Here is a 16671-nt window from a genome sequence, read left to right as displayed (position 1 = left end):
AGTGAGGCCGCTGCCTCTTGTCAGACTACACCCGAGAAAAGATGACTGCATCATGAGAACGAAGGATGCACGCTCAGAAGCAAGGGTGTATGCTGAGGTGGGCATTTGGGATTTGTGACTCAACAAAGGCTGCTTTGGGATGAGCCATATCTCACCAGGGATGGGGCAGAAGAGGTGAACATAGCTCCTTGCTCCCAGGAAATTTCCTTGAGCATCAGAAGAGTTCTGCTTTCTATTCTGCTGCTGCTCACTTATCGTTAGGTCTTGAGGGATAATCAAGCCCATCATCAAGGTTGCAAGGCCACACCACTCTCTGGCAGTAGCCCATCAACTGTAATTAGCCCTGGTTCCTGGCAATGTCCCTCATATGGGAGGAAAATCAGTGGAAACAAATGCATAGCTATTTGTGCAATCATCCAGAATTAGCTGGAAACTTCAGCAAATCATTTAACCTTGTTCAGTCTCTGTTACCAACTAAAAATGAAGAAAATAGGACCCCACACGTTCTCTATGTTCTTTGGGATATCCCTTTTCTCTCGCACTAGGTTGTTGTGAGGATAAGGCAGGCTATGCCGGCAGAATATAAATTAAAATATTATTCTTATCATCATCATTTATGGAATATTCCTTAGCATGTATTTTAGGGGGCTTGTCAGTATTGGTCACATTTTTTTCACACAGAGAAGCAGAGGAATAGAAAGGGCTGAATCAGGGTTTCCTAACTGACAGCTAGAGTAGAACTCTAGGTTCATAATGCCCAGTCCACTGTCCACATCCCCTTGGCTTCCCCCTGGGGCATTTGTCCTACATTTCAATTTGTGTCATTTGGGGAAAATGAATCAATGGAAGAAAAATGTAGCCTGGAGAAGAATTTCTGCTGAAAAATCTTAGCATGAAATAAGACCTATCACTTTTACCCATAGAGAAGAGAAAACTGTAAAGTCTTATTTTTCTATTTTTGTCTTTTGGCTGTGTATGTTTTTATTAGAATTGCCATTTTCAAGTTTATTAAAGTTTTGTCATCTCATAATTATTGCCAAAAGAACTGGAGTATACAGTTCATTTTAGAAATATTTCTTTGGGTTTAAAAATAACATACAGTAGGCCAGTGCGGTGGCTCATACCTGTAATCCTAGCACTCTGGGAGGCCAAGGCGGGCGGATTGCTCAAGGTCAGGAGTTCGAAACCAGCCTAAGCAAGAGCGAGACCCCCATCTCTACTATAAATAGAAAAAAAGTAATTGGCCAACTAATATATAGAGAGAAAAAATTAGCCAGGCATGGTGGCACATGCCTATAGTCCTAGCTACTCTGGAGGCTGAGGCAGCAGGATTGCTTGAGCCCAGGAGTTTGAGGTTGCTGTGAGCTAGGCCGACGCCACAGCACTCACTCTAACCTGGGCAACAAAGTGAGACTCCATCTCAAAAAAATAAAAAAATAACATACAGTCATGGAGAATTTGGAAAGACATATGTAAAAGTATGAAATAGGAGAAAAAAATTAACATTAGCGCTCAGAGAAATAATAGTTGAAAGTTTTGTTTCTTTCTATTCTTTTTATATAATTATAAATTTGAGATTTTACTTGTAATACCCACAAGGTATCTCCTTAGGTTGTATTAAATATCTGGACCCACAGACAAGCTCCGGCTACATTTGGTACTGGTCCACTTGGAAAGAACACAGCTTGCCAACAGAACAGCAGTACCCACTTCTCTTTAGTATATGTCCTTGCCGTGGTCCGGCAGACCAATACAGCTCAGGTACATGGGGACTACATCTGTATCAGCGAATGCAGGAGTCATCCTGGTTTAAAAGCCATGTGACATATAGGAGTCAATATAAGGTGTACCAACTCCATAGGCATAGTTTCCAGCATCTGCAGTGGACATGCCAAGTTACAAGAGTCACTGCAGTGAAATCATAGCATGGCACTCTCTTGGGTAATAACAGTTCTCTGACTACAGATAAAATTCACCAATCAGGGGTCAATTTTGCCTAGGGTCATAGTTGATACCTTATCTTTTTTTTTTTTTTTTTTTTTTTTTTCGGGAAACAGAGTCAGAAAATCAAAAGAAGTTCAGATTCTCTTATAGAGGAAAAGATTTTGCCCACAACTACATACAATGTTTTAGCCTTTAAAAAATCCTAACATGAAATCATAAACATGCTTATCACTACTTAAGGTATTTAATAAATATGACTGCCCCATAATATTCTCTAGTATTGTGTATTTAGCCAGTTCCAAGTTTTTCATTATTAAAACTATTGCTGACATAATCATCCCTACACACAAATCATTGCATAAAACACTGATCGTTTTCTTAACATAACTACAGGGAATGCAGTTAATGACTGGGTCTGAAGGTTATTGACAAGATGTTTTTCAGAAAGAAAACATCAGTTTAGGCTTAGACTAGAATCATATGAAAGTCTCTGTACCTTCAACATGGACCATGTTCCTTTAAAACATTCTCCAATTTTATATGGGAAAATGCTGTATCTTTTAAAAATGTTTTTCTTTGATTACTGATGAGTTTAGAAATGTTTATATGCACACAGGCTACTGATTGTTGTATTGTCTATTCTTGTCCTCTCTTTTTTATTTGAGAAGCTTATCTTTTTAAGTATGAAAGATATTTAACATTTGAATATCATGCTGCAAACTATTTTCCAGTCTTTTCTTCTTAGGTAGACAAATCTAATCTTTTTCTTTATGATAATATCAGCACTCCTATTTATTGAGGGTGCTTTTGTGAGTATTTATGTGGACTTACTTTCTAAGTGTTTGAAATCCATAATTTTCTTGTTTTTAAGTGTGTGTTGAAAAGCTTTCTATTTATTTTGGGGCTCTAGAACATTTCATATAGTTTGGGATTTTTTTAATTCCTCAGAAGTTTGAAGGAACTTATTCCATAGCTACATGTCCCTAGTACTAGTTCTTTTTAGATAAATTTTAGGCATGTTTAAAATTTTATTCTATTCTCATTCATATATTCAGCTTTGCCTCATCTCTTTTGTAAATTTATTTCACTGTTAGTAAATCATCTTTTCATAGATTATCAATTTTGAGGTTTTAAACATTTATTGGCATTGAATTATACACATAATTTAAATATACCTTTAAAAATCTTCATTATATTTGTATGCATTTTTGATTATATTTTTTTTCTTAACTTTTTTACATCTGCCTTTTTTAGACTAGCCAGGGGGCTGCACATTTTATTTATCAATTCTATTTTCATAATTTTTATTACTCAATTTCCCTTCCTTAGAGATTTTTTTTTCATTAAAATTTTATATTTACAGAAAGTAAATTATAGGAGAACCTAGGCAAAAATAAATATTTTCTGGGATGGGAAAGAATAGACGATAATAGTCTAGTAATTCACTGAGTCACTCAGGAATGAAGGCCTGAGTACATAGCAAAATGATATGCTTATGAGACAGGAGAAACCAGGATCTGATTCCAGACTAAGTCCACTGCCTTCAGGTGGAGCCACTATCAACCATTCCATACAGAACCCTGGTTTGATCTGGGGAGTAGGGTATCACTCTAAAGCCAGGCAGACAAGGTCTTAAGAGGATTCTCAGTGGAATCTCATTCTCTTCAGATGGAGGAGGTTGGTCGGTGACTCTGAAGAAGGCAAAGAAGAGTTGCTAGCCAGGTTTTCTGATTCCCTACTCTTCAGCACTTAGTACACGCCAGACACTGTGCTAACGTCATTTCTAAGCTTCATGACAACTCAGGAAATAAGTAGCCAATTGTCCTCATCTTGTATGGGAAGAAACAGTAAGGTGACTTGCCCAAAGGATGTGAATCCAGGTACGTTGGGCTACAAAGCTTGTGTTTTTAACCACTCAGATACATTATGATGCTGACCTTAGTCCCTATAGCATAGTCTTATCATTGAAGGGGCAGCTTTATTGAGCCTGGAATCAATGAGCCAAATGAACTTATCATGTCCCTGTTATTTCTCTCCAAAGTTCTATTCCATTTCTCTTCTTAAAGCAAGCAAAACAGAAAATAACATTTGAACTGAATGTCTGAGCAGTCGGTATATTCCTTGGCATGCCAGTCAGTACCTTTATTACTGTCCCGGGAAGGAGGGAGAAAGGGGGGAGTAGGAACTGCGATTATATCCCAACTAATCTGAGCTTGTAGCATGTTTAGACAAAGAAACATTTACTTTAAAACTCCCCCAAAGTACCGTTTTTAAAACTGAACTGTCTTAAGTGTTAAACCACTTGACCAGATAACACAGATCTATAAACTTTACGCTCTTAAGCAATTTCCCTAGAGGTTGCCTGGCCAGATTTTTGCCTCCTGAGAAAGCAAATGAAATAAACAAAGGTAAAATTGCAACTTAATTGAATGTGATATAATGTGAACAGAGCCAGAGCCATCAAGAACGAATCACAACCAACTTCGGGTCAAGTAATTTCTCTCATCTCTGGCCTCTCTGGAAGTTCAATCAGAACAGCAGGAGATGCCTGCCTGGGGGATTCTCTTCTACTCTGATCTGAGTCTTTATGTCAACGCAAGCACTAACATTCAGGATCTCTTCTGAATACACGCAGCCCACGGTGTATTTTTTAAAGAGCACAGTAGCTATTAGCTAATCATACCTGCAGATTTAGAACATTCACACATGCTTTTTAAAAATTCAGATACTCAAAAAAGCAAAAGCCACCTATAAAGGACAGGATCTATTTTAATGAGTTTTTATGCAGAGCTCCTTTCACTCTGCTTTGGCTGAAACAGGACACCACTGATAAGGCAGCTAGTGAATGCCCAGGAGGATAGGGAAAAGCAGAAAGAGCAGACAGGAAATATTCTCGGGTAACTGACAATAAAGAAGGAAGTCTATTTCTGTACTTACAATAGCAGTTGGGGTGGCAGCCAGCACACAATAGAGCACCAGAGGGGTGATGAAGCTTTCTTCCTCTGTCCCTGGGTAAGGCTTCATTAAGTCTCCATCCTGACAGAAGAATCCTTGTATATGCACCTGAAAAGTGTCAGTGCATTCGAAGTAGTAGGCAAGCAGCACTGTCCCAGCCATGATGACAAGCTGAAAATACAGCATGGCCACACAGAGACATTAGCAGGGCTTCGGAGCAGCCCTTGCCCCGCAGAGCACACTCCCTCCATCACCCCGGCAGCAGCTCTCCTGATATTGGTATTGGCGAGTGTGTGCGTGCCTGGCGCAGCGTGCTCTGGGAGTGTGTGCTTGCTTGTCTGCCTTGTAACATCTGTTCTAGAAACCTTCCAGCAAAGGAGGAACAGCTCCCATCTGAAAGGCAGACCCCAGCCAGGCTCGTGGAGAGCCCCAGCCCTTGCAGCTACCGTCCTCTCAGACCGTGCATGAGAACCAAGGCAATATGTCCATTCAGGACACAGGCGAAAAGTCACAGGGCAGTGGCACGAGAGTTGGCAAGATGTGAATGTGAGAGCGATGAGTGAGAAATTTCATAAAATATTAAGGTAGACTTACCTGATAAAATATTAGAGATAAGTGAATCATGAATAAATGAAGCAATGAACAAATGAAGGAACGAACAGAAAAGCCTAGAGCCTAGAAGGGTTAAAAGGGAAATCTCTACACCCTAAATTACTGGCAGGTATCCTAGATCAGTCGTAACTTTACCCTTTCCAAAATGGCTTTGCCTTTATTCCAAAATGCTTTCCACCAGTAAATCAAGGACTTTGCTGATGATCTTATCTTAGACATATAGCCTTTATAAACTTTAGGTGTAAAAAGAGACAAAATTATCCTTTTCTTTTTGACCCAAATGTCCAAGATACTCACCAAAGTTTAGATATACCTCTCAATAGGTATGTGGAATTGAGGGGATGTGGAAATGCAACCTTATTTTTTCCATTCATATTTGGAAAACACTGAAATGCCAAGATAGTGATAATAAAAGTAGACCAAAAAATAGGTCTTTGAGGTTATGAGACTACAGAAACTTAAGCTGGAAGAGATTTTAGGGATCTTCCTGTCTAACACTTTTATTGCATAGATGAGAAAAAATGAGGCCCAGAAAGTAGAACTGATCACTGCTTGATTATGCAAAAAGTAAACTAAACATTGCTTAGACTGAGCATTGACAAAGCAGGGAAACTAAAATGGAGAAAAAAAATATCTTTAAGTGTTGATTTGTTTAAAAGTATCAAAGTTAGCACTATATAAAAAAATGAGAACTTGGCAGGACATCTTTATATATCTATGGGTTAGAATTGTTATTTGGAAGTACATATAGGGCAGTGAGGGGGGAAACAATGTTTTCAGAGTTTAGAAAGTCTAAAGTTCTTATTCCAGTCCTAGAATGACTCATCCAAGGTCTCATGGCTGGTTAGTGTTAAAGCCAGGACTAGAAAACCACATTTCCTGATCTCCCAGGGGGAAACATGATCTGTGCCAGGGTATCGAAACCACTTCCTATACAAAAAGAGGGGGAGCGGTGGGGAAGGCAAAGTAACCAACTCCAGCGCAGAGGGGCAATGTTTGGCATTTTCCTATGCATCACTCCAGCCACAGCAAATGAAGCATAGCCTTTACACTCTGTCCCACCCTTAACCATTCTCTGGAACTCACCCAGCCTCTGCTGCTGGGATAGCACTTATAGTACTTCTGCAATTCCTCCTCACTGTAGCAGAAAGCATCATTTCCTTTAAGGGTCATTTGTATTAAGAATCTTACCCATTTTTCCAGTTTTCCCTGTTGCATGTCTTTCCTCTCTGGCTCATAAGCCTTTCTTACCTCCCAGTTATAGTATGTCTCAAGTGTAAACTCCTAACCGTCTGATATGGAGGTCTTTACCTTTGGGCCACATCCACCACTACCACCTTGCTTTTTATTCCTGGTAGGCCACAAACCATACTGTACATTCACTATCCCTTGCCTATGATTTGTTCCTGACTCTCTACAAAGATTATGCTCTTCTAGTATCTGGCATTTTCTAGCCAGTGGATCTCCCATCAAAACTTCTGACCATATAGTAGTCTCTGAACACTCATGTGTGTTTCTCCATGCCCGAAGTTGTTTGTTGGTACCACGTGTAAATCACCAACCTTCATGCCAGCCATCTCTGCTGTTTCAAGTAATTGGTTTACTTGCTTTTCTTATAGCAGCAGGGAAGAAACTTGGATAAATATGTTTCCTATAAGACCAAGAGAGAGGCCCTCCCAAAGCTGCCCATGCTAATGGGTACTCTTGCCTGCAGCTCATTTATAAAGTCAAAGCTATACAGTTTCTATTTCTTTTGTGCTTGACTGGCCAACTGAATTGACCTTATGGGAAAAAACATAGACAGCTGACTTGAATGTTTTGAAGATGAAATAACACCAGGATTCCAGCAGTTTTGAGGTTCTGCCTCTGGAGTTGTCTCTGTGCCCTACACAGGGCTGATCTGGGATTTTTGTGTATCTTATTCATTGTCTGGAAACACATTTCTCTCTCTTGGCTTCATCAGCTCTTGGGAGAGACCTCCTTGAAGAACAGACAGGATCTATGGGGTCTTTTGGACAAAAAAATAAAACGAAAAAAATGGCATATAACATCCTCTATTGAGGAAGAATATTGTATTTTATTGGGTCTCTTTGTGCTACTACTTTGTTTTAAAAAAGGGAAAAGTGAAAATGAAGTAAATGAAATAAAAAACATACATATAGGAAAAGGACTCAATACGAAAGCAAAGAATAGAAACTTTTAAAACATAGGATTGTCTCAATACCAAATACATCAAAATCAACAATAACAACCCAAAAAGGCATCATATGCTTAAATTGGAAATCTGTAGGACAAATCTTGAATACCTGCCTGATTTATTTAATCCTGGAAGGAACATTCAGAGAGAATTAAATGAATCGCTCAATCAATTGCAGGACACAAATGAATCAACAGAGAACCTTGGTAACTCAAAGGGTGGCAGTGGTGGATGGGTGCTTCAGCTCATGTGACAGAACTGACCCACCTGCATGAGTCAACTTGCCAGGGCTCTTGCCCTGAGTAGCCAGAAACATTCCTGTGATTTTCAAGAAATCCTCAAACTCCCTGGAGAGTCCTCCAATAATGCCATTTAGAGATGCACAGAAGGAAAAATAGAACAATTCTGATCTTGATTTCTAGTTTCTTTTCTATTGAACACTCTCTTGTGACCATATGTGAAAAAGTAGCTGACGCATTTGCTGTTGGAACAGAAACGACATGTGTTGACTCTGCCTTTGTGAGCAGAGACGTCCACCTCACTGCACTGACGATGCCACACGACCGGCCATCAGCATACTCCCCTTTTCCTCCCTGTCCTGAGCCATGATCCATCACTGTCTAGGTTTGTGTCACTGGTGCCAGCTGGCACACTTGCCATCTCCGTTGCCTTCCCCAGCCCCATTTAGGGATGCATGGAGGGAGGCCATAATGTTGGTGTCACATGAGCAGATGGTGAGGCCGAGCCAGGCCCAAGTACTGGTGGAGGGTTGAAGATGGCAGCGTGAAAGAAGCAATTATGGCTTGTGGGAGTATAATAAGGTGTAAGGAGCTCATGTACCGGGGACTTTCCTCAGCTGTCGCTTCCCAAGAATGACAATCTAATACAGAAAGAAAAGGTATTAAGTGCTGATCATCCCACAAAGATTCAGAAGGCAGATGCCAGCAATATCTGAAATCCAGCTTCTCATGGTTGAAAGCACTGTTTCCAGCCAGGCCCTCTGCTTATTAGAGAAAAGCAAATGTCACAAAGAGTGATAACTGAGAAGGTCACAAAGCTGAGAGACGATGCTGAGAGGATGAGAACATTTTCCAGCAGGAGATAAAGTCGGGAGGAATTGCTGTCCACTAATTTATTGGACTCAATACAAGCTGGGGGAATGGGGAATCCTAGTGTTAGGTGACTGGCCATCCCTGTTTGCCTGGGCCTGAGGGGTTTCTTGGGGCAGAGGACTTTCAGTGCTAAAATCAAGATGCTCCCAAACAAACTGGGGTGCTTGGTCACCCTACCTGAGATGATGAATGTTTCTTTCCCCAAAGAGGTTTCTCATTCTGGTTTGGCCCTGAGCTGCCAATGCTAGCTAGTAAGTCAATCAATAACTCTTAGTGTGAGAATGAGCTGAGAGGCAGCACCCAAGAAGAGCTGTGATGGTGAGGGATTCTCAGACATGCTCTCCAACCCCAAGCAATCAGTGATTCAATTGGAGAGTGCTCGCCAACACAGGGGACAGACAGTGATCTGTAGGAGGGTGTCTGCTGATCCCAAGTGGGATTCACAGGTGGCTGCATGTGTCTTGTGCACTGGAGAGGAGGTGACAGAAGGAAGGGGGCTATTGCATGAGGGAAGAGGGTGCCAGGGGATGAAAAGGACAGCATGGTATCTGTTTAGGGTACTGGTCCTTGGCCAGCCCCATGGATATATATGCTCAATTACATAGAATGAGAGGATATAGGAAACTCAGGCAGACAGAGCACTGCATCAGAGCTTAGGTGATAATTGACATGGTTGGTGCAAAAGCAATGTCTTAGTGAGGGCTGTGGGGAATAGCACACTTTAAGAACCTGCATGTTTTACAGTATTGAGAAAAAGCAACCTGGTCACAAATGTCAATGGCTGCACACACAGGCTGGTGTGGGAAAACCCCAAGTAGCACTAATGGAAGTAGAAACCAATGGAGTAGGCTAGAGGGGAAGCCCAGGAGAAAACTGTCAATGAGACCTAACTGGGTACCCTTAGAAGTAAATGTGACCCACAGAGAGGGGCTGGAGGTTCTCCATAAACAACAGAGGCAAGAGCCAAGGAGGAGGAGGGGAGAAGAGGAAAAGAAAGGAGGAAGGAAAGGAGGAAGAGGAGAAGATAATGGCATCCAATGCATAGGTTCCAGGAGCTGTTCTAAGTGCTTTACATAAATTAACTCTAAATCTGCCCAACCTGTGTGGTAGTCATATTATTATTTCCATTTTACAGATGAGGAAACAGGCAAAGAGACATTACCTGAATTACCCAGGATCTTACAGCTCACAAGGGTAAATAAACCTGGAATAATCACTACATATATGATGTGTGTCTCCATACAAATCCATGTGGCTGGGAAAATTAGGTTGCACATATAAATCAGCATAATAGTAAGCACTAAATATGTGGTACATACTTGGATATTTTCTTTAAATGTCTGAGTGTCAGTTTCCTCATCTGTATGAAGGTTGATAACTATCTGATAAAGAAGCAATGAGGTGCGTTTATGTATTCCATTTTGTTCCAAAAATAAACTTTCCCCAAATAAAGCAAGATAGTAGTATCCGTAAGAAGTTGGAAAGAAGAAAAAAGGAAATAAACACAGTGACCTAAAATAGACAGGAATTACAAGTCTGAGTGTAAACTGTCAATTCAAGAAGGAAATGCTGGTCAGTTACACATTTCACAGTATCTACAAGACAAAGCCAATGGTTAAGGATAATCAGACTATTTCTGACATAGTAACCAGGCAGGATTTCTTCCTTTGGATTCTCATAAAGAAGTAAAAGGATAAATAGTGACTCATTGATGAGTATGACGGTGCTGTTCTTTTTATGAGACCTCATATCAACTTTATATAGGCTTTTTACAAAAACAGGACTGGGATAGAGTGGAAGAGGTTAGCATGATGAGTCTGTCTTGACTGAACTTGAGAGAGAGAGCACAGTGAAAGGTTAAGAGCATAGGACAGACCACCTAGGTTGGAAACCAGCTCTGCTGTTCACTAGTTATGCGACTTAAACTTTTGTGCCTCAGTTTCTTCATTTGCAAAATGGGGCTAATAATACTGTAGCACCTACTTCTTTAGGTTATAAAGATTTAATGAGGATTGTGTATCAATTTCTTAAGGTAGCATATGACTGATAACACTAAGCATTTTCTGGAAGAGTGGACTATTGGGCAGCAATCTATCTGTCTAGCATGTGCCTGGTTAATTAAATATAGACCTGCATCTTTTAATTAACAAGCCATTAAACTGTGATTGAGTGATACCCTGTTGTGAAAACTGAGGAGCCCCAAATGGATCAGTGTGTGTATGAGAATTCATCCCCTCGTCTTTAGAAGGATGAAAGGGCACCCACAGGCAAGGATATGTGGATCAAATGGAATCATTCAGTCATTCAACTAATATTAATTGAGTGCCTACTCTACACAGACATTAGGAGTGTTTTGTTGTTAACAACTGAGTAACAAATAAGAAACTGTTAGAACAGGCATGGTCTTTGGACTCATGGGGTTTTCTGTGGGGGGAGACAGATATCATAAAAGCCCACCAAATAATAATAAGGACTCTCATTCATTGGCCATGTATAGGACCAGTTATATAGCTTTAAAGGTATTATCTTATATGATACTTATACTACTCTGGGAGATAAGAGGAAACTTACCTAAGCTCACAGAGCGAGTGAATGCTACAGTTAGGCTTTGAACCTCCAGTATCATTTAACTACCATTTTATACTTTAAAACTACAATTAGCATAATGAGATGATATATGTAAAGTGCTTAGTACAGTGCCTGGCACTCGATAAGTGCTCAGTTCTTTTCCTTGCTTTTTAATTTTTATTTGCTCTTCCTTTTCAGTGCTTTTTTATATGACTTCGGAGTGCAAGTAGAGGTTGACTGAGGCCCCTCCCACATTCTTCTTTCTTAGCTACCTCAAACTACTACTTTCTCCTTCTTATGACCATTCTTTCCCCAATTTCTTTAATATTTCCTTTCCTTCAGTCTGTTCTGTAAATGGTGGTGCCCTCCAGGGATCTGTGGTTAACCCCCTTGTCATTTTCCTTCTATGCTGTCTTCTTGGGAGATCTTATCTCCTTCTGTGGCTTCCATTTATTCCATTGACCCTCATATCATCATTCTTGGCTCTGTGTTCCCTCTTGACCACCAACGTGGTGTTCCCTAGACACTGCAAAGCCACAAGTCTAAACCAGAATCCAACATGTCTCCTCCTCCAAGCTGCAATTTCTTCCGAGACCCTTATCCTGGTAAATCCAACCAATATCCTCCAGTCTCCCGGGTAGAACTCTCCGTGTCATCTTAGACCCCCTTCTCCCCCAGCTTTCTCACTCCTCGTGCTGTATCTGGTCAGTTGCCGAGTCTTACTGCAGTGCCCCTCCTATGAACCTTTCTCGTGCCGACTGCTGCTGCCTTATTCAGGCTTCCATAGTCTCTTACCTACATTATTGGAAACTTGTCCTACCTCCTCTTGCTGCCTTTGGGATCTCAACCCCTCCATGCCACCATTGGCCCTGCTGCTAAAGAGTTACCACCCTAAGGTATAGCTATGATTATATCTTTATACTCCTCCAAAAACTTCAGCGATTGCTCTCTATGCACTGAATGTTTGTGTTTTCTCATAATTCATGCATTGAAGCCTAAATACTCAATGTGATGGTATTTGGAGGTAGGGCATTTGGAAAACAATCACGTCATAAGGGTGGAACCCTCAGGCATGAGATTAGTGTCCTCATAAGAGACACGAGAGAGGTGATCTTTCTCTCAGCCTTAGTGAGGCGACAGCAAAAAGGCATCTGTCCGAAAATCAATAGAGGGCCAAACACTAAATCTGCTGGTACCCTGGATCTTGGACTTCACAGCCTCTGGTGAGAAATGTTTTTTGTTTAAACCACTCAGTCAATTGTGATTTGTTAGAGCAGCCCAAACTAATGCATAGCTATTTCAGGTAAACCAAGCAATTCTCTCTGCATTGAATATGCTGGGCTTTGTCCTGCCCATATTTTTGGATAATGGAAAGAAGAAACCTGCCATCTCAACACAGTCCAAGCCAGAAAATCCCATCAGGCATCGCCCCCTAGTTAGTGTAAAATATGTAACATAGGTCTACCTCTCTGGCTGCCTACACCTTCCTACTTGGCCCCTTCTTAAAGAACAAGTGCAAATACTTCATCTTTGTCTTTATTTATCATTTCTTTCCTCCAGCATCATGTTGGTTGGTTGTGGATAATATGGAGAAGTAAACAGAGTGTATAATAACACTGTTAGGTAGATTTACAGCTACATCAAGGGAAAGGATAAATATTAACTATAAGTTGAACTAAACTGGGTCACAAAATTTTCTCTTTGATCTGCTGTTAGGGATTTTTTAAAAAGTCAGTGACATGGATGAATACATGTTAAATGTATAGTAATACAAAACTGGCAGGCATAACTAATATCAGAGAAAGCAGAATAAAAATTCAAAATGATTCTGACATTTTGGACTGTTCCTTGGGGATAAATACAAAGTCCTACAGCAAGGCTCTGATAGTCAATAATTGCAGAGGCCAGAAGAGTGAGAGGTTTGGGAGCTTTGGGGCCTTCCCCAGGGTGGCCTCGGGCCTCAGAGCAGGGAAAGGTCAGAGCTCGATAGCGAGAGTGATCAGAGGATGAGCAAAGAGAAGGCTGTGAAAAGAAGGTCCCAGATGATTTGCGTTTTACTCCTTTACTTACTTACTAGAGGAAGGTGAGGAAGAAAGGGAGCAGATGGAAGCAATCCATTTAGGATCTGGGTGGTCTAAAACTTTACAGTTCTGTTATGTCCTTCCTTTGTTAAAACAAAGTAAGGCGATTTGGGTACGAACTTGAGGGCCCTCAAGCGAAGCATAAGAAGTCAGCAAGCTACTGCAAAACACCAACTATGTGCCAAAACCCTCAGCTTAGTTGGCAGAAATATCAGAATGAAGGAGCTCTTGTTTTTCAAGGATATGAGCATGGGACCACATGGTCAGTGTTATAACACAGTGGGTTAGTTGTTACGATTGGGCAGATGGATAGCTGAATGGATGGAAGGATGGACAGATAGTTAATATTCTCTCCTTGATGTCAACTGAGAGAGAAAAGGGGTTGTGTTGGCAGTGATGTCTGAGCTGGTTGTCATGGTGTAATGGAAATGTATGGCCTTCGGGGCTTAGAGACCCTGATGTAGTGCTAGATGAATTATTTACTACCTGTGCAGCTTTAGGCAATGTACAAAATCTGTATGAATCAGCTTCTACATATGTTAAATGAGAAGAATAACATCTACAACACTGAATTGTGACTATTAAAACAGACTTATAGTACTTGCTTAGAAAGGGGAGCCTCTGCAGCCTCCCTCAGCATCACCATCTATATCTCTAAAAGACTCAGGGATATTTCTTCATGGCTTATCTGGGCAAGGTTTTATGTGATCATAACATTCAATGAAAGTATAAAGGCAAGCACCTACATGATGTTTTAAAAATTAAACTCTTGAGTTTCTATAAATTATTGTGTAAAACACATGTATACTATTCTGAACCTGACAGAAGGGAAATCCAGATGACTAACATTCATATAGATGAGCTCAGAGAAATGCAAATCAAAACAATAGTGACATGTTACTAATATTTATGTCCATCAAATTAGCAAAAATTCAAAAGTTAGATAATAACAAGTGTTGATGAGAATATAGGAAAATGGAAACATCATGCACTGCCAAAGGAATTTAAATTGGTGCAGACTTTTTGGCATGCAGTCTGGCAGTGCCTGGAGAAATGAGGTGTGCATGTGTGCCTTATAACTCAAGAACCTCACTTGGGGGTTTATATTCCATAGGTCTGCTCAATGAAATACATGAAGATGTAAAAAAGTGTCACTTTTAGTAAAAAAAAAAAAAAAAAAATTGAAGATCACATAGACTAAGTAAAATGAGGTACTGCATATGATGTAATATGATAATTGTCACAAATAAATTATTAGATTTTCATAAAATAGTAAGCACATATCTGGCTCTTATTAAATGTCAAGTACTTTTCTAGGTGCTTTGTGTATATCAATTCATTCAATTCTTACAACTCTGAATATTAGTAACTCTATTTTATGGATGAAGAACATGAGAATTGGAGGATTCAATCATTAGCTTATGGTCACATAGCATATAAATGGAAGAGTCAGAATTCACCCCATGTAGTATGGTCTTGATTTTCCACTTTTAATCACTGTGATCTACTAAGTAAAGCTTAAAAGCATCCAGTGAACAACAGAAAAGATCTGTAGTACAATGATTTTTATCTAAAGTAAAAGCACATACTAAAAATGCTATGTACTTTTCAGGCCATACAATAAACACATTACAGTCAGCAAAGGTGATGTTGAGGACAAATAATCAAATGACTTTACCACACATTGAGTAGTATGATTAATGCAACTTGGTAGACCCAAAAACCAAATAGAGCCAATGAATGAATGTTTAGCGTCCTATAGACTTAGCGGGTATCTGTGTTGAATGAAAGACTGTGTTTGATAATTGACTCAAAATACTGCCTTTCTCAATATGTAGTAACAAATCTGTTTGTTGAAAGAGAAATAGAGTAGAAAATAAGGATTATGCTGCATGTTTAGCATTCTTAATCTTTTATTTAAAAAATACTCAACACATCTGATTGCTGTAACTCTTGTACAAAAGTGCACAACCATGAAATGGGTTTCTGCCCTTCACTGTAATTATTAAAGATATGAATATAATTATGTTGCTCTAAAAATAAGGGATATTTTCATGGACCCACTATTTCATGATTTTAAAAGATCAGAAATATAACATTTCTATTTAAATATTAACATCGCATTTATCTCAAATTTTAAAAATTAGTTTTTGTTATTTATAATAGGAATTAGCGATTTAGAACAAAATGCACTGAAAAATAAAAATGAAAACATAAAATTGACACTGAATTTTCTGAATGTGCTGTAGAGCAAAATGTTATTAAAGATTCCAACTGAAAAAGAAAACTAAGGGAACAAGGTAGAGTTTCCTATGTTTGCTTTTGAAAGGTCTTAAACAGAAGTACTTGTGATACCATTTTAATTTCCCTGGCAGGAAAGAACATGATTTTTCTTTCTCCATACACATTACTAAGTTACTTGGGAATTACACAAATAAGAAGAAAAGGGAAAACATTCTCTTCAAATCAAACAGTTTTGTTTTTCTTTCTGATTAAAACAGGTAAATCCCAACATTGCAAAAGACTCAACTGTTCTCGTTTTCCTTTGAAAATTACTGGGTAAGGATTTCTCTTATTTCCTTTTAAAATTACTCAGTGGGTTGCCTCTCTGATAGTATCTTTCCCAAACACATTAGAAAATCCTGCATAAGTGAACACAGATTGGCACTTCAAACTCCTGGTAGCTGGCAGCTCACAGGTGCTCAGGCCTGCACCTGCTTCACTCTGGCTGCATCTACACAAAGCCAATTATCCTAGAGAAAGCAATCAGGTGAACATCTAGCTCGACAGGTGTTTTGCATTGATGGAAATGTTCTATACCTGTCTGCTTAATGTGGCAGCGACTAACTACAGGTGGTTATCAGGCACTTGCAATATGGCTAATGCAACTGAGAAATAGAATTTTTAATTTTATTTCAATTTATTACTAAATAGCCACACGTGGCTACACACTGAACAGCATATGATGGCCTCGCATTAGCAGAGTGGTACCATGAACCAAGCGTAAGTTTAAATCTTTTTCATTATAAAATATTCTAATGTATAAGTATATAAATTGGAAAATACACCATCAGAAATTTACTCAAAGGTTAATAATTTACTAACATTTGGTGTATATTGATTCTTCCAGACTTTTTTCCTCCCTAGGCACATAAATACTTTCAACCATAGGTCAATTTAAAAATATATAAAATAGAATCAC

The 16671-nt window shown here is 39.5% G+C and overlaps 1 protein-coding gene across 1 annotated transcript in view; it reads right to left on the bottom strand.

Moving 5' to 3' along the window:
• The window catches only part of PLPPR1 (phospholipid phosphatase related 1), a 267061-nt gene that overhangs the window by 41461 nt on the left and 208929 nt on the right, over positions 1-16671 (bottom strand). Inside the window, exon 3 of the mRNA XM_012768978.3 lies at positions 4882-5070. Within this exon, the coding sequence (XP_012624432.1) occupies positions 4882-5070 (189 nt within the window). The remainder of the gene's footprint in view (positions 1-4881; positions 5071-16671) is intronic.

Source organism: Microcebus murinus, chromosome 12 (genome assembly GCF_040939455.1).
Source record: "Microcebus murinus isolate Inina chromosome 12, M.murinus_Inina_mat1.0, whole genome shotgun sequence".
Lineage (NCBI taxonomy): Eukaryota > Metazoa > Chordata > Mammalia > Primates > Cheirogaleidae > Microcebus > Microcebus murinus.
This window is presented reverse-complemented; position numbering and strand designations above follow the sequence as displayed.